At 40.0% G+C, this 25,096-nt stretch overlaps 1 protein-coding gene across 3 annotated transcripts in view; it reads left to right on the top strand.

Annotated features, from left to right (window-relative positions):
* NCKAP5 (NCK-associated protein 5) overlaps window positions 1–25,096 on the top strand; it is a 904,755-nt gene that overhangs the window by 691,119 nt on the left and 188,540 nt on the right. For all 3 annotated transcript variants that reach the window (XM_011970297.1, XM_011970296.1, XM_011970298.1), the window contains exons 8-9: window positions 1,395–1,433; window positions 10,246–10,365. In XM_011970297.1, coding sequence (XP_011825687.1) covers window positions 1,395–1,433; window positions 10,246–10,365 — 159 coding nt within the window. The remainder of the gene's footprint in view (window positions 1–1,394; window positions 1,434–10,245; window positions 10,366–25,096) is intronic.

The following is a 25,096-nucleotide window of genomic DNA, read 5'->3' on the forward strand; positions in this document are numbered from 1 at the left end:
TATTAGCTGAAACGTACCACCCACTTCACCTATCCACCTTAATTTTATCAATGGTAACCATGTAGCTATATAGCTTCAAGGTAATAGCGAAGTTTAGTAGGTGATTCTGTGCAAAGTGTTTTGAAATATGCAGATGAAAAAGAAATCTTAGCACAAATACATACAGTAATAATGAATGGTTACCTGGAGAAAATGCCAGATTCTTGAAACACCAGGAACATGTTACTGGTTTTACCTGTGGTCCTTAGCTGGAATTGTGTTATATGCCAGCTCCTAAACCAGTCACTGGAGTTGCTAATATTGGCTTCGATTAATCAAGATTCACTGCCTTGGGCTGAGGAGGGATTTAGGTTCTTCTGCTGTCCCAAGCTGCCTGATACTTGAAGAAAATGAGGTCCCTGAAAATATTACAAAGAATTATGTTTGGTTGTTTACTGGAAGAAACTCAAAATAACAGTGTCTACCTTATTTCCCTCACATCAATGTTCAATAGACAGTACGGCTCCATAGCATCCTCAGGACCAAGCTTGTCCTTTTCTCTGTCCAAATATCCTTAATATGTGACTGTTTTTGTCAGGGTAACTGCTGAAGTTCCAGCCATTGCTGTACTTCCATTCCTAGTCAGGAAGATGATGAAGGGTGAGCCCCCTTCTTCTTTGAGACTTCCTGTAAGCCCAAGAGAATAGTCTGCTTACGTCTTATTGGCCAGAATTTTGTCACATGGTAACATTTCACTACAGGAGTAGCTGGGAAATGCAGTTGAATGTGCCCAGCCCCAGAGGATTGGGTTTGTTACTCAGGAAAAAGGAAAAAAATGGATGTTGCAGTAAACAACTACCAGATTTTATTACAGGTAGCAACAACAAGAGGGTGACATAAGCGAAAACATTGAAGATGAAAGCAGGACATAGAGGAAACAACGAGTTGTCCCTATTGTTGACCATTCAACCTATCTCTATTGCAAGTAATATGAAGCAGTGAAATAGACAGCAAAGGAATAGGAAGGAGAGGCAAGGGGCATTGTAAATCAGTGAAGTGTAGAAACTGTGTGCAGATAATTAGGACTGTGTTTGGCACTATATCATTTTTTAGCCTTCTTGGAGTATATGAAAGGATATCATTTTTCCAAATATGGAAATGTGAAAGTCAAGGTATGAATGATCTTTTAAGTGTAACCATCTTAATTAGCAACAGGGTCACCTTTGGAGAAAGCAAAATATTACCTAGAAGGATAGGCTTATTATGAAAAGAATCAGATCTCTGGATGTAGAAGAAAGAGGCAAATGAGGAGCTAATTAGCAACAATAAGCTGCGAGAAACGTATTGGTAAATTAGAGTCAGTGCCTATAAAGTCTCATTATTATAAATGACAACTTTTTCTTTATTTTTTAAAGGTAGCCAACCAAGTTGTTCAAGCTCTGCTTACTCAAAAGGTAGGTCACTTTCTGGCTTTGTTCTTTTCAAGGCACTTATGTGACTATATTGGAACTCACTTTGTTAAGCTAGGAAATTGTGATTGATAGATGCAATACTTTTGTATTTATTCGCTTAGTGAAAATCGTGTGTGTTTTAGATAGCATACGAAGTATCATCAGTGACCAGTAGAATTTGTATAAAAAATCCAAACTCTCGGTAAAATAATAGAAAGCCTTTTGAAGATGATTTTCATGTACCCAGATGAGTAGAAAACCCATCATTTTTATTTAGTAAATACAAACTTTCAGTAAGTTGGTGAATTCTCCCAATTCCTATGAAATGAGTATCTTCTTTTGTACAGCATTAACGCAAGTCTAAAATTCAGCAAGAGATCCTTGAAGTTAGGGAAGTCATTTAATTTCCCTGAGCCCTAGTTCCTCTTCTGTAATGTGGGAATAACAGTTCCCACCTCCTGGGACTGCTGTGGTGACCCTACCAAAAGAAGCAGGTAGAACAGTTACTGCAGTAGTTTGTGGTACATATAAAATAGTGGTAACCACTGTACCTGAAATTTCCATACCTATGTGTTTGCTGCCTTGCCATTCTTCCTTTGGACAATATCAGATCACATTATCTAGGCACAGACAGTAAATGCAGGTCAGTTTTGCCCAAATTTGGCTGTTTCAGTGAATTTTATAGAATGTTTTCCATCTCTGGCCATGAGAAGCTAAATTTTAGTTCCCTCAGATTTTGTTTACTTTCATTTCTATCTGTGAAATAGAGACTTCTCCCAAAGAAACTTTTAGATCCTGCAGCATATTCAGGATGATGTGACAAATGGCAGCAAAATAATTTATGCCATTTTCATTTTTTTAATTGAAAATAATTGTATTAGGGGTTGACTGCTTCTCATGGAGATATTTAAATATTCTTTAAAATTTATATGTTACAGGCATTGTGAAACTTTTGCTAGACTTTCTTGCCTACTATTTCTGTCAAAATGTCATGGTTCCTTCTAAAAATAATTTTAACTGCTTCCAGTTTTACACTAACATGCCTAAATAAAGAGATTTGAGTACCACTTACGTAGAGTTAAAATTAGGCTCCATTGTGAGCAACAGAGATCCATAATGAGGTGGCTTAAATAAGCTAAAATGTTAGTTCTTTCTCACGTACAAACCGACAGGTAGGCAGAACTGGGATGGTAGCTCTGCTCCATAAAGTCCACGGGGTCGCTAGCTTCCATCTCTGTATTTCATGGAACGTGGCCCCATTTTCAAGGTCACTTCATGGTCCAAAAGGACTATGCTAGCTCCAGTCATCACATCCACACATTCTAGCCATCAGAAAGGGAAAAAAAAGCTGAGGAATATGAAGAAGATAAAGGGCATACAGCAGCTGTCTTTTAAAGGACACTTCCAAAAGCTTTCATACGTTACTTACATACATCTCCTTGAACAGACCTTACTCACACAGCCACACCTAACAAACCTGGCAAAGAAGTCTTTGTTCTGGGTGTGTGCCCGGCTGAAATTACTTTGGAAGAAGGTGAGAAATAGATATTGGAGGACAAATTGTAATTGCTGCTGCAACATTTTTGAATGCTTTTTCTTTTTCTAAGGCTTTAATTTCTCCATTGTTTGTCTCCTGCTTGAAACTCTATGATGACTTAGTTACAAACCTGAGGAATGGGGGAGTACTATTGCAGCCCTGTGTACAACTGTTGAAAGACTTCTCATGCCTGCTTTTGTTAATGGTGCCTCAGGAAAGAGACAAGGAAGCCGTCTGGTACGATAAAAAGAAAAAGGGGCCCTTCAGGTCAGCTACAAAAAAAAAAAAAAAAATAGCTACACAAATCCAAGTAATAACTAGTAAACAGATAAATCTACCTTGGCACAGTTAAGCAGTGAGACACAGAAAGACGTGCTACTGTGAGATAGCATACCTCAGGGACACTATGAGGCAGAAAGAGATGCTGGGGGCTTTTGGAGATTCCAAAAGAATCATGTTCTGCAGAAATGTGTGCCTCCAGATTTTATGGGAACTGTAAAATTGCTGCAAAAAGACTAAAATTTCTTTTTAATTAAGAGCACAATATAAAATATACAATGCATTCCAAATGCAGATGAGAAAACTAATTCCAAAAAGGAATGTAGGTCGCAAAGATGAAACAGAAAAAAATCTTGAGTGATTTATCCAAGTCACCAGAAGATCCTTGAGGTGAAATAATAGGCATTACTGTGCAGTTTTAGAATATGTCATTAGTTATGACACAAAGGCAAATCTGCTGTGGCTTCAGCTCCTCATTGGGCAGCCAGAAATACATTTTTCTTGGCATATCATGAATTGGCCCAGACAAGCATCCTGAGGTAACACAGTCTATTGATACTGATAGAAAAAAAAAATATTTCCATTAACTTATCAGTTTCTGTTCAGTGTACCTAGTCAAGTAATTCAGTTTATCTCAAAAACCTGTAGATTCCCTTAAGCGAATGGACTGTATCCCTTTAGAACAATAATACAAAAGTGATCATATTAAACCGAACTTTCTTCCTTTGATGCCTCCAAATCATGGGTCCAAGTCCACAAGTGTGAGTGAAATTAATACTTCAGGTTAAACTCATATTGTTATCTGAAATGTTTTTTATCTTCATTAAGTCAATTACACTTGGAGAAAATGTAACTCGTCTAGGTTCTTCAGTGTTTGGAGTTTGTTTTTTGTTTGTTTGTTTTGTTTTTGCCACTAAGCAAAACACAGAAGAAAGGCATTTTCTCTACAATTATTTTCATTCATATCAACAGTCTCAGGCTTATCTGCATGTTCTTTAGAGGAACCACATATTTTGATGGTGTGTTTTCTTCACTGACATGAAATAAAGCTGGGTATGGTAGAATCTAGCCATTCAGGCAGACCCAGAAAACAATTTTATAGCTTGTAGCTGAGAAAACTCCAAATTCCTGCCTATTTCCCTTGTAAAGGTGCAATTGAACCATCTGTGTCCACTTCTCCAGCAGTGGTCTGTGTGGTATCAGGCGGCTGCTGATATTTAGCAGGCATTTACAAGCCTTCAGACCCCACGTGCAGCACTTTTTTTTATATATATACTTTAAGTTCTCGGGTACATGTGCACAACGTGCAGGTTTGTTACGTATGTACACATGTGCCATGATGGTGTGCTGCTCCTATTAACACGTCATTTACATTAGGTATATCTCCTAATGCTATCCCTCCCCCTAGTTCAACCATTGTGGAAAACAGTGTGGCGATTCCTCAAGGATCTAGAACTAGAAATACCATTTGACCCAGCAATCCCACTACTGGGGATATACCCAAAGGATTATAAGTCATGCTGCTACAAAGACACATGCACACGTATGTTTATTGCGGCACTATTCACAATAACAAAGACTTGGAACCAACCCAAATGTCCATCAGTGACAGACTGGATTAAGAAAATGTGGCACATACACACCATGGAATACTATGCAGCCATAAAAAAGGATGAGTTTGTATCCTTTGTAGGGACATGGATGCAGCTGGAAACCATCATTCTCAGCAGGCTATCATAAGGACAGAAAACCAGAAACGTGCAGCATTTTAAATGCACCAAGTCGTTTTGATCTCAAGGCAGCCCAGTGAGGTAGGACTAAAAAAAATAGTTTGCTCATAGTTTCAACTGCTGCGCAGCGGCAAAGCCCCTGCTTTAATTATGGCTGTTGCACTGTAAACCCCACGCTCTGACCCACTCCTTCATTCTTCCTCCACAATCCCATTCAGTCACTTGTTTTTCTCCACTGTAGTTCAGTAGGACAGAGAGAGATGCCATGAAAATCAACAGATGGGTTGAAATCCAACCGTCAGTTACGATCACAGGGAATAAAATAAAAGGCAGGGTAGCCGCAGGACTTCTTAAAACTTCTGGAAGTATTGCTGATCTTCTGTAGCAGGAAGAGCATTTAGAGTTTGATATCTGTGGAGTGAAACCGACTCTGTATATTTGGGGTCAGGCTTTCTCAAAATCAATCTTATTTTTAACTCCCCAATTCCCCAATTTCTACGAGCCTAAATGAGTATTTAATCCTGAGATCGTCAACGAGCTTTGGTAATGGGCTCTACTGGCTGTAGTTATATGAACTGTTTAGCCATTGCCCTTATTAAAAGTGGTTTAATCTGAAGGCTTTTAGGGTGGAGACTTGCAGTATGTATTTTGCCACAGGCCTCACTACTTCCTGTGCTGTATCCCAGTTCAGTCAGACTTTTATGTCACCTGTCTTGCCTTTTAGGCATTCGATGTTGAAGCCCTGGGTCTGTCTGAGATGTGACCAGCCTTTTCCAGAAGTGGCTTTTCATTTTACAAAAGCCTTAGCATTTGGGGCAGAGAGGGATGTATCATTGAAAGCCACTAAGAAGGGGTATGACAAAAGAGGCTGGTGGTTTTGGTGGCCATTAGGCTTCAGGGAGGGAACAAAGTGGCACTCGAAAAGCCATCCCATGAAGCTAGTGAGAGATACAGTCTTTTGAACAAAAGCCCAGTTTTGTGCAGTGCCTTGGTTTACAGATGAGGAAACTGAGACCTACTCAGAAGCAATCACTTCTTCAAGGTCCTGTGGACAATGAGGACTAGAGCCCAGGTCCACTAAGCCCCAATTCCGTGTATTCCCAAGATAGACACTGCCTCTGAAATAGGTATGCCACTGTCATGTCATTTTTACATGATAAAATCAGATTTAAATAGTTTTCAATGACACTCCAGTGATCATGTTAGTATATGTCCTGCTTCTAAGCAATCAGCATTTTTAAAAATGTACTTTGGCCTAGAGCTGATAAGGATTTTACTTTTCAGTATGTGAAGTAACTGTACTCCTATAGGTACTGTATAGCAGTGAGTCCAGAATCATCTTTAGCCCAAGCACAGGGGGAATTTATCAGGATTACAGGGTGTGGATCCTCCAGGGAAATTATGGTTTGGGATCATTAAGATGCAGAGATGCCCGTTAGACCAGTGTATCACATTGCTCAGCTGTAACCTTTTAAGTCTCTATTTCCAATTGATAGTAACATGAATAGTGCAAGGAAAATGGGTCTGAGTATTTTCTTGAACCCAAACACCACTGTACTTTTTTTTTTTTCGTGATGTGAAATATAGTCAAATCTTTGGCATTATTCCTCCATGATAAATATTTAAGTTGTGTCCCCATTTTCTTATCTGAAGATACAACCTTATATTTTCAGTGAGGTTCTTTCTTTTCTTGAGACCTGATACCTGCCAGGAAGTCATAGAAAAAAAAGAAGGGTTGTGAGAGAGGATACATGGTACAGCCTCTCCCTTGAGCCGTGATCCCAGACCGTGGCATCTACCCAGAGGAGAGTTCTTTTGTTTCTAAAGCCTTCCTTGGGGAGGCTGTTCTAGGTCTTGCCTCTGAACTGACAGGGTCAGAGTCACAGCTCTTGCATCCAGCCTAAATGTATCATGCAGTCATGCATTCCTTTCTGTCACGGTGTTCCTGTTGGGAGCACAGAGGAAGCTAAGAGAGCCAGTTGCCCCCTCCACCCAGGTACTATAATAGTGGTCAGCGAAACAGTTGTTTCTCTATGTATAACCATTCTGGTTGTGTTTATGCGTGTGTACATGGGCACACGAGTGTATTTGTTTACAGTTTATTGGGAAGGCAACTGTCTGGCATCAGTTACTGGTGATCCACAGCTTGTCTGAAGAAAATAAGAATATTAAAAACAATGCAAGCGATTCTTTTCTATCTCCAGATTTTCAGACCAGCTCATTTCTGTTTGTCGATGGCCATCAGGTCAGTGTCACATCCCTAAAGCCTCTGTCTTCCCCGCTGCTGTGTGCTGAGCTGGATGTGCCAACAGTGATGAACAGAGAGTTCCCAGGGTCGATAAATTGTGTTCCCACTAATGAACTTTTGCTATACCTTAAGTGATAGTAATGGCCTTTGAAATTTGGGCAGTTGTATAATGACTCTCTATAAAGTACATTGATTTTTTTTCTTTCATTCCTTCTTTTTATTTCATTTTTACCCATCTGAAGAACTCTTTCAAGGTCTTCTGTTTTGCTGCTAAAAATTGTGGTTGCTGTTGCCTTCAGGTCCCCTTTTACTTGCATATCCACACTGTACGCTTCCGTTTCCATATCTCTACATTGCAAGTGAGGATGATTGTGTTTTCCCATCCAATAGGTACTATTACTATTTATCTGCCTCACAGTCAAGTTTTATTAATTACTTAATTAGTGGTACTAAAAACAATTAGTGTTTGGGAGCAGAGAGTGTTACATACATGCTAAGAACAAAAATTGTGAGACACAGAGGTTGAATTCTAAATAAAGAAAGCAAGTTTCACCAGTCGTGGTGGCTCATGCCTGTAATCCCAGCACTTTGGGAGGCCAAGGTGGGCAGATCACGAGGTCAGGAGTTCAAGACCAGCCTGGCCAATGTGGTGAAACCCTGTCTCTACTAAAAATACAAAAATTAGCTGGGTGTAGTGGCACACACCTGTAGTCCCTCCTACTCAGGAGGCTGAGGCAGAAGAATCGCCCAAACCAGGGAGGCAGGGGTTGCAGTGGGCTAAGATTGCGGCACTGCCCTCCAGCCTGTACAACAATAGTGAAACTCTGTCTCAAAATAAAGCAAGTTTCATCTTTTTTTTTTTTTTTTTTTTCCGAGACTGGGTTTTTTTGAGACTTTGTTGCCCAAGCATTCAGCTGGGCGATCACGGCTCACTGCAATCTTTGCCTCCCGGGTTCAAGTGATTCTTGTGCATCAGCCTCCCGAGTAGCTGGGACTACAGGCGTGCACACTTGGCTAATTTTTATATTTTTAGTGAAGATGGAGTTTCGCCATGCTGGCCAGGCTAAAGTTTCACCTTTTAATTTGAGCAGTGAGTGGGTCCCCACAATGGCCTCTGCCAAATGGCATGTGTGCTCGGGAGTATGAAATGTGCACTCCTGATCCTGCCCTGCTGGATCTTGCACTCTTGCATGTCATTCTGAACATGTCATTTCTTTTCTCTGCTCTCCATTTGTGGGCACTGATCAGTTGAAAACACCCTATACATAAGCTTTACCCATTTAACTAAAAAAGGCTAGGAGAGTTGAAACTGCAGTGGGCTATACCTTGGCCTGTTTCTTTGACCCCTTTAAATAGGATTAATACTACTGTATAAGATGATGCATGCTCATGAAGCCTCAGAGGAGGCTTTACTAGCGAGCTCTAACTTCACCATTAGATTAATACAAGGTTATGGCAGGCCCAGGTACCTCTGTGACTCCTATTTAGGCCCTAGACATCAGAACTGTGACCTGGGCTCTCCCTTGCTTACAGAGCCTTAAGTCCAATAGCTACCTGCCCACATCAGAATACATAAATCTTTGAAATAGAAGTGGTGAGAAATGTTCTGTATCACACCGATCACTAGAGAATAGAATTTGCAATCATCATCCCGTTTGGCAAAATAATTGCGAGCACTTATTAAGCTCCTACTATATGTGGCATCGTGCTAGGTGATGGAATGAAAACCATGTAAGAGCAATATGCTGGTGTGGTTATTTCAGTATCTTCTTGTGCTTGCCTGGTGAAAAACGTGTCGTGTAATTGACAAGTCTAGAGCACAAACGATAAAGTGAATACTGAGTAATATATGATAACTGTCACAAAGGAGGCATTGAGGGCTGATGGGAGTTCAGAAAATGGAGCAGGTATTGAGGGATGCCAGGTAAAAGGTCAGAAAGGTGACAAAGTTTGAACTGGACTTCAGTCAAAGAGCCAAATGTGGACCGGAAGAAGAAGGTGGATAAGAAGGAAAAGTGGTAGTGGAAGGAAAAGAGAAGAAGGTAGAAGGAATGTATAGAGCTTTAGAGAACAACATGTCAGACCTTTGTTCTCTGCTTGGTGAGAACAGAAGACTTTTTTTTTTTTTTTTAACATCAGGAAGTAGTGAAAGATAGCTTGAAATGCAGAAAAGGGTCAGCTTTTGAAGAGCATTGAATTTGGGTTTTATTCTACTGGGTCTGCCTTGAATTCCATCCAAAAGGGCATAGATATTTAAGTACCAGAAGTTCCTTTATTGCAGTCAGTTTGGAAGGCACTTCTTGTACATCAACTTCCTCCATGAGCTGGGGAAAAGGTCTCTGTGGTGTTTGAACTATTCAAAAGAGCTGCTCCAAACAGATGCCAGAATGGGCTAAGTAGTGTGCATCTTCCCCAGCACTGAGACCAGAAAGCCCCGGAAGATATGGAAATCCACGAGTTCAGAGGATGGGCAAGTTGCAAGTGGCCTTTTAAAAGCCTTCTCTTCCATGTTATTTCTCTTCCGCTAAATGCATCACTGACTCTATTAGCCCCAGTGCCGAGAATTTCAACTTGTTTTCACAAATGACAACAAAAAACTCCATCAGAAATGATAGTTTCTTTAGCTCATCAAATCTCTATTCACTGCAGAAACATTGTTGTTGTCCTTGTGGCTTGTGATCTATGATTGCTTTTGTAAAGACAATGAAAAGGCAAAATATATAGGTGGAAACTTAAATTGACTTTATATCGCTAAGATTTCCTGTCTTCAAAAATAGCATGCTAGATTAATGCATTTCTGATTTCAAGGTGCTTTGTTTTAAAAAAACTGGTCTTTGCACATAATAATTCTATCAGACAATGGTCTGTGGAAGAAAACGTTGTATGTGATTTACTTCTGGGGGCTTTGAAGAATGAAAATACTGTTTTTTACTAATGATCTGAGATATATAAAACATGGTTATAACATGCAAAGACATCTTTCAGTTATGGACTTTTTCTCCTTCGATGTGTTTGTTGTAGGATCTAAGAGAGGAATGTGTGAAGTTGAAAACAAGAGTGTTTGATTTGGAACAGCAGAATCGAACACTAAGCATCCTATTCCAACAGCGAGTCAGACCCACTTCTGATCTGCTCCTCCAGGTATGTGTTTATCTGGAAAACAGTCTTTGCTACTGAAATGCTGTTGACAGGAAGTTACTTAAGTTGGGAAGTTAGCAACATCTTCATGAGCAAGGCATATTGCATCAGAATCCCCGTTCTTTCCTCTCTCAAGATATGTCATTAAATTTGAATGTGTCTTAAGTTCTTGACTTTCTAAAGCTACATGCAGATAAGGAAATGCACTAACACATAATAAACAGGCAAAAGAGACAATCAGAAGATGTCCTATAGTAAACTAAATGGAACCATGGAAAGAAGTTAGGAAATAATTGATTGTTTTAGGAACCAGCATTAGTAATCTTGCATATGTGATAAGCAAGGAAGAATTTTATGTAATGCCAAAGCACATTTTTTAAAATTTCAAACTCTTTATAATCAGAAATACATGTGGGGGTTGTTTTTCTTTCATATCTCTCTACGCGGAGTTCCTTCTTATAACAGAACGCCTCCTGTTTCTATCTCAGTATTTTTACAGGTTGTCTTTTTCTAAGTGCTCTCACTGAACTATTTTTTTTTATTTGCCTTCATAACATGGAAAGCTGTGGAAAGTCAAGCCATTTGAATCGATTTGAAGCTGGTCCTGACAAAGCACTAGAGAATATGTGCCCCTGCAGGGAAAACACATGAATGGGCAGAGGGGTCTGCAGGGCTGGCCTTTGCTGTTTCCGATGTTTGTGATCCTATTAATGTGTATATTTGCTCAAACAAGCTCCCATGAGCTTTGCCCCAAGCCCGTCTAAGGCTAAGCTGTCAAAGGCTGCGTCGAGGTTTCACAGGGGCAGTGTGCAGCGTACAAAGGGCAGCCCACCACTGCATGGTCTAATTGGCTGAGAGGAAGGTCATCCTCCAGCCTCTGGTCATCTGGACGATACTGTCCAGCACTATAACCACTAGCCATGTAGGGCTATTTAAATTTTAATTTTAAAAATTTAAATTAAATTTAAATTAAGTTCCTATGTCCAACGAGCCATACTTCTAGTCATCAAAAGCCACATGTGGCCAGGGGACTACCTTAGTAAACCGCGCGTGTGGAGAATATTTCCCTCATTGTGGAAAAATCTGCTGGACGGTATTTTTCCAAATGATCCAGATTGTGTTGCTAATTTACTCTCTGAATTTTGGCATAAAAATCTTAGGACTCCTCAGAGAAATAATGGGAAATTGTAATTCATTTCAGAGAAAGAAAGATGTTTGGTAAGCTGAACATCAAAATGTAATTTGCCCCCCAAATTAAAGTAAAACAGCTCTCTGAATTATAAAATAAATCTCATCTCCTAAATTAATTTCCTGTCTGCCTTATATGTTTGAACATAATTCATAATTTATGACTCAAAAATTGTGTGGGGCGGGAGGGAAGTCATCTATCTCTATTCTGTTTTCTGTTCCTGACCACCATAAATATTTGTCATAGGGGATCTTGCATTTATAAAAAGTTGTGTTTCTTTCATAATCTCATCATCAAGATTCAATATTAGAACTACTTTTTTTTTTTTTTTTTTGAGATGGAGTCTCACTCTGTCTCCCAGGCTGGAGTGCGGTGGCGCGATCTTGGCTCACTGCAAACTCCGCTCCTGGGTTCACGCCATTCTCCTGCCTTAGCCTTCCGAGTAGCTGGGACTACAGGCACCTGCCACCACGCCTGGCTGATTTTTTTTTTTTTTTTTTTTTGTATTTTTAGTAGAGAAGGGGTTTCACCATGTTAGCCAGGATGGTCTCCATCACCTGACCTTGTGATTCACCCATCTCAGCCTCCCAAAGTGCTGGGATTACATGCATGAGTCACTGCGCCTGGCCCTCTAGAATTACTTTTAAAAACTGTTGCATGTTCCTGATTTTTTTCTGTTCTGCATGTTGTAACTTGAGGCTTTTCTGAAGTAGTGTTTAAGACTCTGCCGTCCCTGTTTATGAATTGTGATCATTTATTTGCACGGTAAACACACGTGCTATGGATATCTAAGCATTTTCATTGGCTGTCACAAATTTCTTAAATTCATACCCAAAGATCAGGGGATGATATATATGCTAACAATAAAAATGAGTGTTTATTCATTTGGTGTTTTCAGCCAACACACTTCATATTTCTCCCAAATAGTACTGCCTTCCAGGAGCCATTCTAATTTAAATATTATTTATAAAAGATGGACTGTTAATAATTCTGTGAAGAATAATGATATAAAGTGTGATACCTGCCCTCTTAACATCTTGGAGCTCATAATCTAAGACAGAGGACATGACTGGCTTTTCAGATGGTGTGTTAATTATTTCACTCATGGCTTTTCATTTTCTGTTAGTACTTTAGGGTTCAATTGATAAACAAAATATATACAATGGAGCTAAAATACAATCATTCCAGACTTGCTTTACACCTATGGATACTCAGTCATTATGTGTTGAGTGGAATAATGAACAAATAATAATTCATTGTTCTGGAGAGTTATTTCACATAAACTTAAGAGAGGTCTATGCTCCCACCTCTTCTTTTGAAGCTTTCCTGTCTTACATGAATGTCAAGGCACTATGCAGTCATGTGTTTCAGCCCAGTATGTCTGAGGATGTGGTGGGTGGGGGCAGCAAATCCACCAGTGTGCCCCTGGTCCCAAATATTATAGACCCTATAGCTGCTGCCCATGGTCTGTGGATTCATTATAGCAGATTTCTAAGTAGTTTTTAGCACTTCTTAGAAGGCTGCATTAGTTATTATTTGTTGAATACAGCCTAATGATTCTCTACATTCCAAAGTTGCTACCTGAAGAGAAATACAGAAAGAAGAGTTAGGAACACATTGTGATTTAGGTAGACAAATTATAAATAGTATAAAGGAAAATAACATATAAGAAACAGACAATTCTTTGTCCCTTAAAAATACAGAATAAGAGGTTACATGGATATCATTTAGCAAATTCTTATGTGGGAGAAACGGAAAGGAAGCGCTCTGAGGATTAGTTGACAGATTCTGGTAAACTTACAAAGGGAGCCAGGTCCCTGAGGGAAATAATAAAGGCCTAAGCTGAAATTAAAATCTTAAGAATGACAACAAACTTCTCTTTGATTTTGGTTTCTAGAATGATATCTCTGGGACTATGAGTGGCAATAAATCAGATTAAGACCCCCCTCCATATTAAAATCAGCATTGGAAGTAAATTTCAAGGAATCGAGATGGCAGGATAGCAAACAAAATCCAAAAGTAATGTTCTTACAGAGACCGGAATCTCTTAACTAAGCTCATTTGAAGCTGCTTGTCCAGATCCACTGGTGCTCACCATTCTTTCTTTTAAATCACACTGAACAATACCCTCAACTTAATGAATGTTGGCAACTGGTAAAGAGCTCTCTACCATGTGCACTTATTTCTCTTACCAGTGGAGCTGAATACTTGCCAAGAATGAGTTATTTTTGTTACTCAGTAGGTCTACTAAAGTAGTATTTGTGATCAAATTAAATATAGGTGTCTATAAAAATAAATTGTGGGAGACCAGAAATTGTATTAAATGTGGAGCAGTTCTGCTGCAAACTGCTCAAGTGGTTTTAAGTTCATGTACCATTGTTTAGGAAAACAAAAATTAGGAATCATAGGCAATGTATAAAGTGTGTGTTGCCAAATTTTTAAAAAAAGATAATGGAAGATTTCAACAAAAAGATCTCTAAGCAAAGAAGCAGCCTTGGCCATACCGAAAATGTCATATACCAAATGTATAGTAGTGCTTACCATGTGTCAGACTCTATTCTACAACCTTTACAGCACTCACCAATTTCATCTGTATCACAGTCCCATGGGGAGGACCTATCATTGCACCCGTTTTACAAATGGGGATACTTTGGCATAGACAGGCTAAGTCCTGTAGCAGGTATTTGACAGACCAAGGATTTAAACCTGAAAATCCAGTGAAATTAAGTCCCCCCTTTCACCTCCAACTGGTGCTCCCTCTGCGTGGAACCTGAATGAGTAAGAGGACAAATTTTCTGATTCCCTACTGTAGGTGACATTTGAATTAACTAGTCCACCTGGGATTGAGTCAGATCAGAGGGCTTTGGCAGTACAATCCCAATAAGGAGCCTAACATCTTTACACATTTCTGAAATGTGGCATCTAAGATTTTCCCCTCCCTATGTGTTCTTTTACTTGTTTTGAATGCCTGTGTAATCATTCTGACAGGACATTATTCTCGTATTTGTAGCCTAAGACAATGTTTTCTTTTCTTTTTCATCTGATATTTCAAAAAGTCCTACTACTGATATCCTTAGGCCAAGTTAGGAAGAAAAGAATTTTATAGGGTAGATTATTCACGTCAACAGTGGAGGATCTGACAGCTTAGAACCAAGGTGCAAAAATTTGCTGTTACTTCTTAGAATGCGGTCTTTTTGTTTTTGCTAGTGTTTTATACTATTATTTCCAATAAGATGAGAGGGCTTTTACATTCTACTTGTTCCTCTTTTCTTTTTCTCTCTCTTAATTTTCAGTGTAAATCTATTCATGAGTCTGATCTGGCAAGACACTGCACACTTTGCTCTCCACCTGTCCACAAGCCAAGCATCCCACTGGGAAATCCAGCCAAGGGCCACCCCAGCAAGGGGCCAGCCAGGGCCTCGGCAGTCCTCACTGAACTTTCCCCATACTGGAGTTCATGTAGTGTCAGTGGTCTATGCCACAGTTAAGGGTCTTGTGTGGAATTGTAGAATCCTAGCCTCCATGAGTGGGGGTCATCCAGTGCAACCCACGTAATTAGAGATTGCTTGATAACTTTTAATTTTAAATCAGTAGCAATCTCTTTGAGGATAAGAGCTTTTACTTTTTACCCCTTTACATATACTATCCCTGTTTATAATACATATTCAGTGCATTACATATACTATCCCTGTTTATAATACATATTCAGTGCATTACATATACTATCCCTGTTTATAATACATATTCAGTGCATTACATATACTATCCCTGTTTTTAACACATATTCAGTGCATTACATATACTATCCCTGTTTATAATACGTATTCAATGGCTTTGCACTTAATTGCATACATTTTTTTGTAAAACTCAGTTTGTTAGGGAGGAGATTCCAACCCTGATAAGATTCTAATCTTCATGGCGAGAAGACCATGCCGCCTTCTGTCCACTTATGTATATTTTTGTATCAAAGCCCTAGGTGCCCGATTTATATTTTTCCAATTTTTTATTTGTGAGAATCAGAGATTTGTAGACATTTTCACTCTTTGCCACCTTAGGACTTGTCATTGTGTAATGAACACAGCTATACAGCACTACCTGGAACTGAACAATCACATAAACAACCAACACAGAAGTATCTTCTCTAGGATATTTGGTCATTTGGAGAACTTAGAAAATGTTAGCCACATTATACACTTTTTTTTTTTTTTAATTTTTTTGACAGAGTCTCACTCTGTCACCCAGCCTTCAGTGAAGTGGTGCGATCTCTGTTCACTGCAAGCTCCGCCTCCCGGGTTCACACCATTCTCCTGCCTCAGCCTCCCGAGTAGCTAGGATTACAGGTGCCCGCCACCACACCCGGATGATTTTTCATATTTTTAGTAGAGACGGAGTTTCACCATGTTAGCCAGGATCGTCTCGATCTCCTGACCTTTTGATCTGCCAGTCTCGGCCTCCCAAAGTGCTAGGATAACAGTCATGAGCCATTTTCCCCGTCTTTTATACACTTTTAAATGTATATATTTTGCTTTTTCAAAACATCTGCCTTTGGGGTGCTTTCACATATATGTAGTTGAAGTGGGACAAAAAGATGAAAAGAAAAAAGGCTAGTTAAGCAGGCAGCCAGCGGTGAGAGCAATAAGGGATGGGTAAGTGAGTGAGTAAAGAAGAGGGTAGAGAATGGAACTGTGGTTCTTGAGTTTTTGTGATGCAGGCTTTTCATTCTGATCAATTGTGGCCTCTCTTGAGACACAAACTAAGAAGGAGCTGGGAGAAGAGGCAAGAACATCCACACAAGTTTGAAGCATCTACCTGGCTTCCCATGCTGTTCATCTTAGGAGTTTCTGGAATGGATGAACTCTGCCCCTTGGCTGTTTGTGTGGACCAGCCATGGAGGCGCCTCCAGCCCTGCCCTACAAACCCGATATCTAATTTAGAAAGACCCACAGGGCGACAGGAGGAGCAGCCAGTGATGCTTCAGGGATGCTGAGTAACGCCAGGGCTCAGATGGCAGAGTATCCACTGGTGGTGAGCCTGTCATCCTGCATGGTTACAGGACATTGGTGGTTTCATTATGGGCACCGGCCAGACATGAAAACATATGGAGAACGTGCAGCAGAGATTCTGTCTCATGCACTAAGCACTGGAAAGGATATTAACCTGTCAGACCTGCAGGAAGTGGCCCCTTTGAGAGGTAAGGGATGCTTTGAAAAATCACACAGTTCCTGCAGGGCAGGGCTTTTGATGATGAGATGTAACACGTGAGGTTGGTTTGGGATCAAGTAAAGAGCTATACAAAAGATGAGAAAGAATCATCAGGGTTATGGCAAGATGTGATTTTTCCCTCTTCATAATATGCCCAAGACCCTCTATAGACTTGCTTCACACTTCAACAGCCTCATTTTTCTTTTTTTCCTGACACAAATTCTTTACTTCAGCCAAGCAGAAATACTTTCACTCCACAGAGCGTGACATAGGTTTTCCTTCAACTGTTCCACTTTGTATGTCATTTTTCTGTTCAAAATGCTACTCTACCCCTGCCCACCCCACCCCTGCCACTCCTCTTCATTCAGTTACCAAATTGGGAGCACCCAAAGTAATGTCAGTGCTGAGGAGTCCATGCGAAATGCATTTGCTCAAGAGCCTGTGGTCTACAATTAAGCCTGAAAGTGAAATGATGTGCTGAAAGGCATGTGAGAAGCTATAGCAGCCGGGCAGAGACAGGCATGGGGCAAGTGGAATCCTAGCTCTGCTTACAGAGGGCCCTGGGGAAGGCCCAGCAGAGGAAGCCATGCCTCCATGTGACTCTCGGTGGACAAGAGAAAGTATAAATGCCATCCGGAAAGAACACGCTGTGCAAAGGCATGAGAAATTCTCTTCCTCACAATCTGGTTTCTAAATTCATATGCTTTGGAGGTACTCCTGGAATAAGATCACAGCTCCCCGCCCCACTCAGTCTCCTACTCACACCTTGCTCACTATGTCCTGGTGGTGTTGATATATTACTTTGTAAGTATGCTACAATTCTTTTTGCATACCTTTGCTCTTCATTCCCAAAGCAATTGAGGGGCGTATTTTTGTTGTTGTTGTTCACAAGACCGAGAGCTTACTAGTCCATGTGTCATGACTAAATGCTGTGTTCCCGTTAGCTTACATTCAGCATTATCATGGAAGGTGCGTGTGGTCTGTTATAAGGAAATCAAGGTATGATTCCTACTCTTTTCTTGCTTGGTTTGGCCTTTATTTTCTTAGGGACAAAAACCTTGTTTTGACCTTTGAATCCTCCCAGTACACAACTTGGATAAACGTGAGCCTCAATAAATGCTGAGTGAACTAAGGATTATGTGAAACCAGGCAAATGGAAATGCTTGTAACAGAGGTACAGGGAGGTGGTTTCACAAATGAAATAGCTCCAAGGGAGGGAAGAGGAGAAGGGAGCGAGAGCAGTTCTTAGGGTGCTGGGTATTTAAGGTGATAAAGGCAGGCTTTGAAACATTATGTTTAGATGGGTCAAGACAATTAGGGAAAATTATCTCTCCTTTTAAATGAGTTTCAGGTGTTTTGTTGTTGTTTGTTATGTTTTCTCTCTTCCTGTGGCCGGTGAGACTGCAGACATGGGTTCTATCTTGGAATTGTTGGCTCCGGAAGCTGTGGAGATTGTATTACATGAATGTGCCTTTGGTCAGAGGGACCGATGTTTCCATATTGTTTCATGGGTTTTTATCTCTCCATTCCACTCCCTCTTAAATTTTAAGTAACTTAATGGAAGGCACCTAACTTTCTAGTCTTCATATCCTCCTAAAATTAGATACATGTATTAATTGTATTAATATGTATTAATTGCTTTCAAGAGCACATGGCTGACTTCTCATCATATGTGTCAATCTATATTACTATGTGGTTGGCTCTACATAAACCATCCTCTCACCAAAACAATGAAAACTCTCATGCTCTGAGATCAGATGTCTTAAGGGGCTAAACCAGGTGAAGGAAGCAGGAAAGGAAGTTGTGTGTACTGCGGCCAGCCCCAGCCAGTCTGGCCCCATGGAAATGCTAGTTAGGTGTCGCCATAGCTTTGAAAATTTTAAGAAGCTAGAAATGCAGACTTTTGCATGTAGTCTCTCAATTTTTAAATGTTGGCTAACACCTAGTTCAACTATTTCATGACACTGACAAAACCCAATAAGGCAACTGTGCACCAGGATTGGCCTGCAACCTGCTTTTCTTTCTCTGCCCTGAAAATGATGGCTTTTTAATTTAAAATGTGGTGCATGTACTCAGAATACCTGGGCACTATGCTGCACAATCATATTCATGGGACAGCCAGAATATATTGCTTTATTCATTATTTCAACAAAAATTCATTGAGCACTATGTCCTCAGTAGTGTACTGGCTCCTGAGGACACAGAGATAGTTTAGACACAGTTTCAGACTTAAAAAGATCATCATTTAATAAGGAGACAGATAATGTAAACAAACAGTTTTACAGTAGAGTAGTAAATGCAACAGAAACATTTACCATCCAAGGTTCTCAGAGGAAAAAGTGACAAACACTATTCTGGGTGTCAGGAAGCCTTCTAGGGTGTGGCCACAGCTAACCTTGACTTTGAGGAATAAATAGGAGTTTATTAGGGTAACAGTTTCCAAAAAGCAATTTGTGAACTAAGTTCAGGACTAATACTGGGATTTGTATTTATATTGAACCCAGGTCCTGGATTTAATGATAGCTGTAAGATTATAAAATTGTCTTACCCTGATTCAGCCTTGTTTGGCCTTCCCAACCTCTTGCAACAAATATCGGATTAACTCACCCAGCTCTGCAGGAAAACAAGAACCTCCAGGAGTGGTTGAAATTTCTGTCACTGTGACCTTCAACAACACTTCTTTCTAGCTTTTTAACTGAAGAAGAATCTAGTTAAACTGAATTGAGAAGCCTAATGGAAAAGTGAAGAGCCCTCAGTGTCTAAAGTTTGTTTTAAGGATTTCAACATTGAATAGAGGTTCAAACCCTGAATATAAATCAACATTATATTGCAATAGACTAAGTGATTGAAGTGTAAATTCAGGAAATGCACCTTGTAGCATGAAACATTCAGGCGATGTATATTTTTATCATATTTCAAACACAGAAAACCTGATTATCCTGAATTTAGTAAATTTCATGCAGTAAATGTTTATCATGGTAACCTAAAAAGTCCCCTAGTAAAAATTGTTATTAAGCACTACATTTTCGTTCTGAGTTTTGGATAAATAGAAGGATTTTGAAATGCAAGCGATAGGAAGTACTGAGAAGGGAATGGTGATGTTTACCTGGGGATTTCATTATGCAGATTACAGCATTCATTTCTTGGCACTGGAAATCGTGGACTGTCCATTGCTATCAGCAGATGTCACACTAGGGACATCTTATTCCCGGCACGAAAAGATTAAGTAACCTAAACTCTGACATGAAAGACCAGTGTTTCCAGAAATGAAAAGCAATTTTGGCTTTGTTCTGTCACTCGTCTTACCACGAGGGTGCACTGGTCTAAGAGCTGCCCTGAAACACTCAGGAACAGCTTTCTGGAGTTGGCCAGTGATTTGCAATCTGCCGCAGCTCTTCGGGAGACTTGGGAACAAGTCTTTAACCTGTCAGCTGCAGGCAGGAAGAATATCTTTGAAGTCCTGAATCTTGGCTGCATGGGTCAAGGAAGGGAGGGGAAGGGAGGAGAGGGTAGGTACCAAGGAAGCAAACAGATGCATCCATGATCTCTTAGCAAAGCCAGAACAGGCTGAGCCTCCTTGGGAAGAGAACTGCAGGAAGGCCACTGAAGCCCCGTGCTGCCTGGGATGGCCAGACCCTAGAGGCAAGTGGGGTTAACGTTCAGTTGTGCCTGGCCTGCTGCAGCTGCTCAGAAATACACTGAGACTGGGCTCACAGTAGCCCCCAGTGTGATCAGGGGGATGAAGATAAAGATTCTCAGGGCAAGATACTCTCATATCCTGATGCCACTGGTTTATAACTTAGAACCGGCTACACTAGAAGAGTTGAGCCAGATTCAAAGGCCAAAAGACATGCCCCACTTCCATCTACTACGGCATATGCAGGCACACACAAGCCCAGGTCAAGTTTTCAAAAATCCTAATAGAAATCTCCAGACAGGTGAGATGATAGTGCACCTTTGTGAAACTGGGAGACCCAGGAAATGTTGCCAAGTCTCCTGTTCATAAAGCCATCTTCATGCAATTGCTTTCTAGCCAACTTTTCTGCCTTTAAAGCAGTTTGTATGTCTTACCTGGGTCAGTTTCTGTCAATCACTGTCAGCCTAATGTCTCAAAATCAAGAAGTGAAAAAAAAAATGCTTGACTTTTCTGAAAACTTTGAAAGGCCATTCATCTGCAAGGAGGCTCACTGGAATGAGGGGCTTTGCCCTGTATGTCACAGACCCCGATAGGAAGCCGATGCCACTGTGACTCACTGGTGACCTGAGAACAGCCACACAAATATGTCGTCACTGCCTCCAACCATACTCTGTGGTTGATCAATCTCACAAGTACCTCACAAGTGGGAAAGCAGAAGGATCAGCAGGGTCCCTGTAAAATAACATGATTAAAAGGAGCATGAGATTCTTTGCAAGAGTGTCTCATTAGGAGAGGTAGTCCCCGCAGTTCTATCAGCTTAACACGTGCTGTACTAAGGTAGCAAAGTGTTTCTGTGAAAAGATACCTTGTAGTTACATTGATAAAGCTTTGTGATTGTTCCATACATTTTTAGCGAGCAGAAGGCATCTCACTGCATCTTTACAATAGGCCCAGGGTATTAGTGCTATTTTACAAATAGGGAGATGAACCCCTAGAGGCTGCGGCTTCTTCTTTGCCAGGGTTCTTCTCCGGTCCAAAGCTTCCTGCTTTAAATTTACCCACTGCCCACTTAGGCCCTCATTTCCAAATGTCACTTCATGACTTTTCCTAGGCCTGCGTAAGGAAAGTATATTGCAGTGGCATTTAGCGAATTGGCCAATTAAAAGATATTTAATGGTCTGTTTGGACTTGGCAATGTGCTACACTTTGGAAAAATCAAATTCAATACATTTGGGTGGTGTCCACATAATCTGAGTTACAGACAACACTGTTGTGGGCATAATAGATATTTCCCTGAATAAGGACATGGATCTAATAACCTAGTAACATGATCAAATCGCTTGCCCTAGAAACATGTTTATGCCAATGAGTAATATAATCATATATTATTATATCTCAACTTTCAAGATCATATAATCTACCCCCCTCCCTGGTTATTGGACACTCAGATTGATACTTGCCTTTTGCAAGATCGCACAGTCTGTTCAGAGGAGAGTAGTGACTCGATTCCAGGAATCCTGATTCTCAGCATTGTACCCTTTCTACTATGCTGTGGGGGTAATAAATTTGAAATTTGCCTGAATTAAGGAATAGAAAGAGCTTGGCATGAGAGATGTGCCTTCAGTCTAACGAGCAGCTTTGAGAAATGGTTCAGATGGAGTGGACTGAGTAAATCATCAAGCTCCAAGGAGGCATGTCGGGTGGACCAGAGAGGCAGGAGCGAAATTAAAGGCTACTAAGGTCCAGGCAGGCTGAGATTCACATACCCTCTCCACCACACGTTGGCTGGGTGACCTTGGGCCATTCTTGAAATGTCTAGGACCTTAATGTTAGAGGCTAACAAATGCAGAAGTTCTTTGCTTTGTCATCTTGTGAGATTTGTGACCTGCATCTGTGTGGCAGGGGATTGGGGAGGTGCAACAAATGATCTATTTGCTCAGCACTGATTTCTGAGAAACTGTGGTCTGAGCGAATGAGATATTGGCCCGAAAATATACTGTATGAAATCAGTTTCTCTTTTCTATTATTGACTTGTTGTTGGATTTTCCTGGGAATTTGTATTTCTTGGGATTCTCTAGGGATATTTAGCCCTAAGTAGAACCTTATGGGCTTTTAGCCCAGTGACTTGGAGTGAATGTTTCAGCAAGAATAGTGTCTGAGATAGGCAGGAGTTGGAAATGCCCTGGATTAAGCTATCTATGTAATCTTGTGGTTAACTTTCAAAAAGAGGGGGAGCCATGGCTGGATCACAGAATCCTTTGAGTATCTGAGCAAGACAGTAGGTTTTCCCCCTATATACAGAGAGAAATTAGCTTGTAACTTCAAGATATTCAGGGCCCCTGGGAAGCCTGTCTATTAGTTAAGAAATTAATCCCTCAATTACCAAATTAATTCTGAATTAAAATTTAATCCACGATGATCATCTGCATCATAACTGCCCTTTTATCCTTTATTCATTCACATTGCATTGGACACTTTCTATTTCATATTGTTTCTTTGCTTCAGGCCTGTTTTTAAATCTTTACCAAGTATGACAGATCCTGAATACCCATCTTTGTAAATTCAAAGTACAAATCTCCTTTAAAAAAAAACAGTTGTTTTTAGCTTTTTCTGTTCACTTTTTAAGTTTTATTTTATTGTATCTTTTGGGGACAAGGTCTCACTATGTTGCCCGGGCTGGAGTGCAGTGACTATTCAAAGGTGTAATGATACCACACCACAGACTCAAACTCCCAGGCTCAAGTGACCCTTCTGCCTCAGCCTCCTGAGTAGCTGGGACTGCAGACATGCACACCACGCACAGCAGGCTTTTCCTTTTGATGATTGCTTTTCCCTCCCAAATAGCTAACAAGTGAATGGAAAAGGATAAGAATCATGTCTTCGAAATCATATTGTATAACAGATATATTTATGTTGTGAAGAAATCAGAATTTCAAAATAGAACACATTATACACTTTTGGACATGAGATGCATACAGATGTGTTCCAATAAGCCTTGCTCATATTTCATTGTTACATTTGACATTGTTCAAGACAGGCATTGAAATCCTTGAATTAACGTAAAGATCTCATAATGATATGAGTGCAAAAAGCCGTTATCATTAATGTTGCAGCAGAATTTGCCATAAAAACGAGAAAAGCTGAAATGAGAGAGGTAATCTGCAAGCTGATGCCTCGGATGGAAGATTGTCTTCTCATTACAATGTTATGTCCATTTCTAAAAGGAAAAAAAAATAACTCGCTGACTTAATTCTATATCAGGATAGGACATGTGAGATGTTCCTGGGTGCCCTTTGTGCATCTGGGTGGATTATCACAATTGATTGTTCACTGAGCTATCAGACTGTTCATTTCAGTAGCTAAATTTTGCTTCTGGTCTCTGACCAGACTGCTGAAACACTGAAGATCCACATAACATATTATTAAATTAACTTCTCCAAAGCAATTTCCTAATGAATCTGAGTCTTTACGCTGGTTAAGAGGAAGCATTAAACACATTCTACATATAGTTGTGACCTGTTTCTGAAGAATATTTACATCCTCCTTTATCCACCCCAAAAGGATTCTCTAATTTCTCTTTCCAATCAATCCTTCTCAGTCCTCAGCCCCAGGCAACCACGGCTCTGCTTTCTGTCACCGTGGATTAGCTTTGTCTTTTCAAGAATTTAAACAAAATCATGTAAGATATACCCTTTTGTTTCTGGCTCATTTTGCTTCACATGTGTTTGATATTCAGCCATGTAGCTGCTTGTATCAGGAGTTCTTCCACAATGACTTTTGATTTTTTGATTTGTGATGAGATGTGTCCTTGAAGGTGTTCACAGAAAATGTTCAGTAGGTTACATGACCAGCTTTTTGGCAGTAGATTCATTTGTGGCTCAGTTAATACTTAAAAATGTTATCCTGGGACTTGGTGTACTAATGCAGCGTTGCCAAAAGGGATGATATGTGTATATCTGTCTGGTTGGATTCTAAGGAAAACAATATATATAGAAAAGGCAGAACAAGGGCTTTGGAGTGAAATACACCTGGGATCAAATTCAGTCTTTGCTACTCATTAATATCATGACCTTGCCAAGTCATTTCATTTCTGTAAATTTCAGTCCTCTTTGAAAGGAGAAAAACAATACTAACTTCTTGGTTGTTGTGTGCATATATTTTAGAGTTAAGTGAGTTAGCATATGTAAGGTACTTAGTACGATGTATTGCACTACCAATAATAACTACTTAATTATATTCTTCCTTTATCATTATTTTACCCCACATTTCCCACATCTCTTTAATCTCTCCCAATACTGAATGCACTTTTGGGGTTTAATTGCTTTTCATTGCCCTATAGTCTGAAGTATTTTGATAATTTCCTTTAGCCACTTTGTATATACTTATAGATTTTTGTAATATAAATATGGCCCATTTCCTACTTTTTAAAAGCATACAATTGAAAACATACACTATTTGCATGGCATGAAAATTTGCCTGTTTCACTCACATTCATACAATACCAGAATATTTAATTTATAATTGAATTTACTTAATTCATGAAATGCACAAATCATTCTCTGGAATAATAAAATATGTAACGTATACAAGCATATACAATTTATGAAAGAGCCTTAGTTAAGCCACTGTTATTTCTGCTTACAAGTTAGAGACTCTAATAGCCATTCCTGAAGCTGATCCAATTCTGCCACTTTCTGAGTGCTAAA

The sequence above is a fragment of the Mandrillus leucophaeus genome, unplaced genomic scaffold (assembly GCF_000951045.1).
Source record: "Mandrillus leucophaeus isolate KB7577 unplaced genomic scaffold, Mleu.le_1.0 Scaffold94, whole genome shotgun sequence".
In the NCBI taxonomy this organism is placed as follows: domain Eukaryota; kingdom Metazoa; phylum Chordata; class Mammalia; order Primates; family Cercopithecidae; genus Mandrillus; species Mandrillus leucophaeus.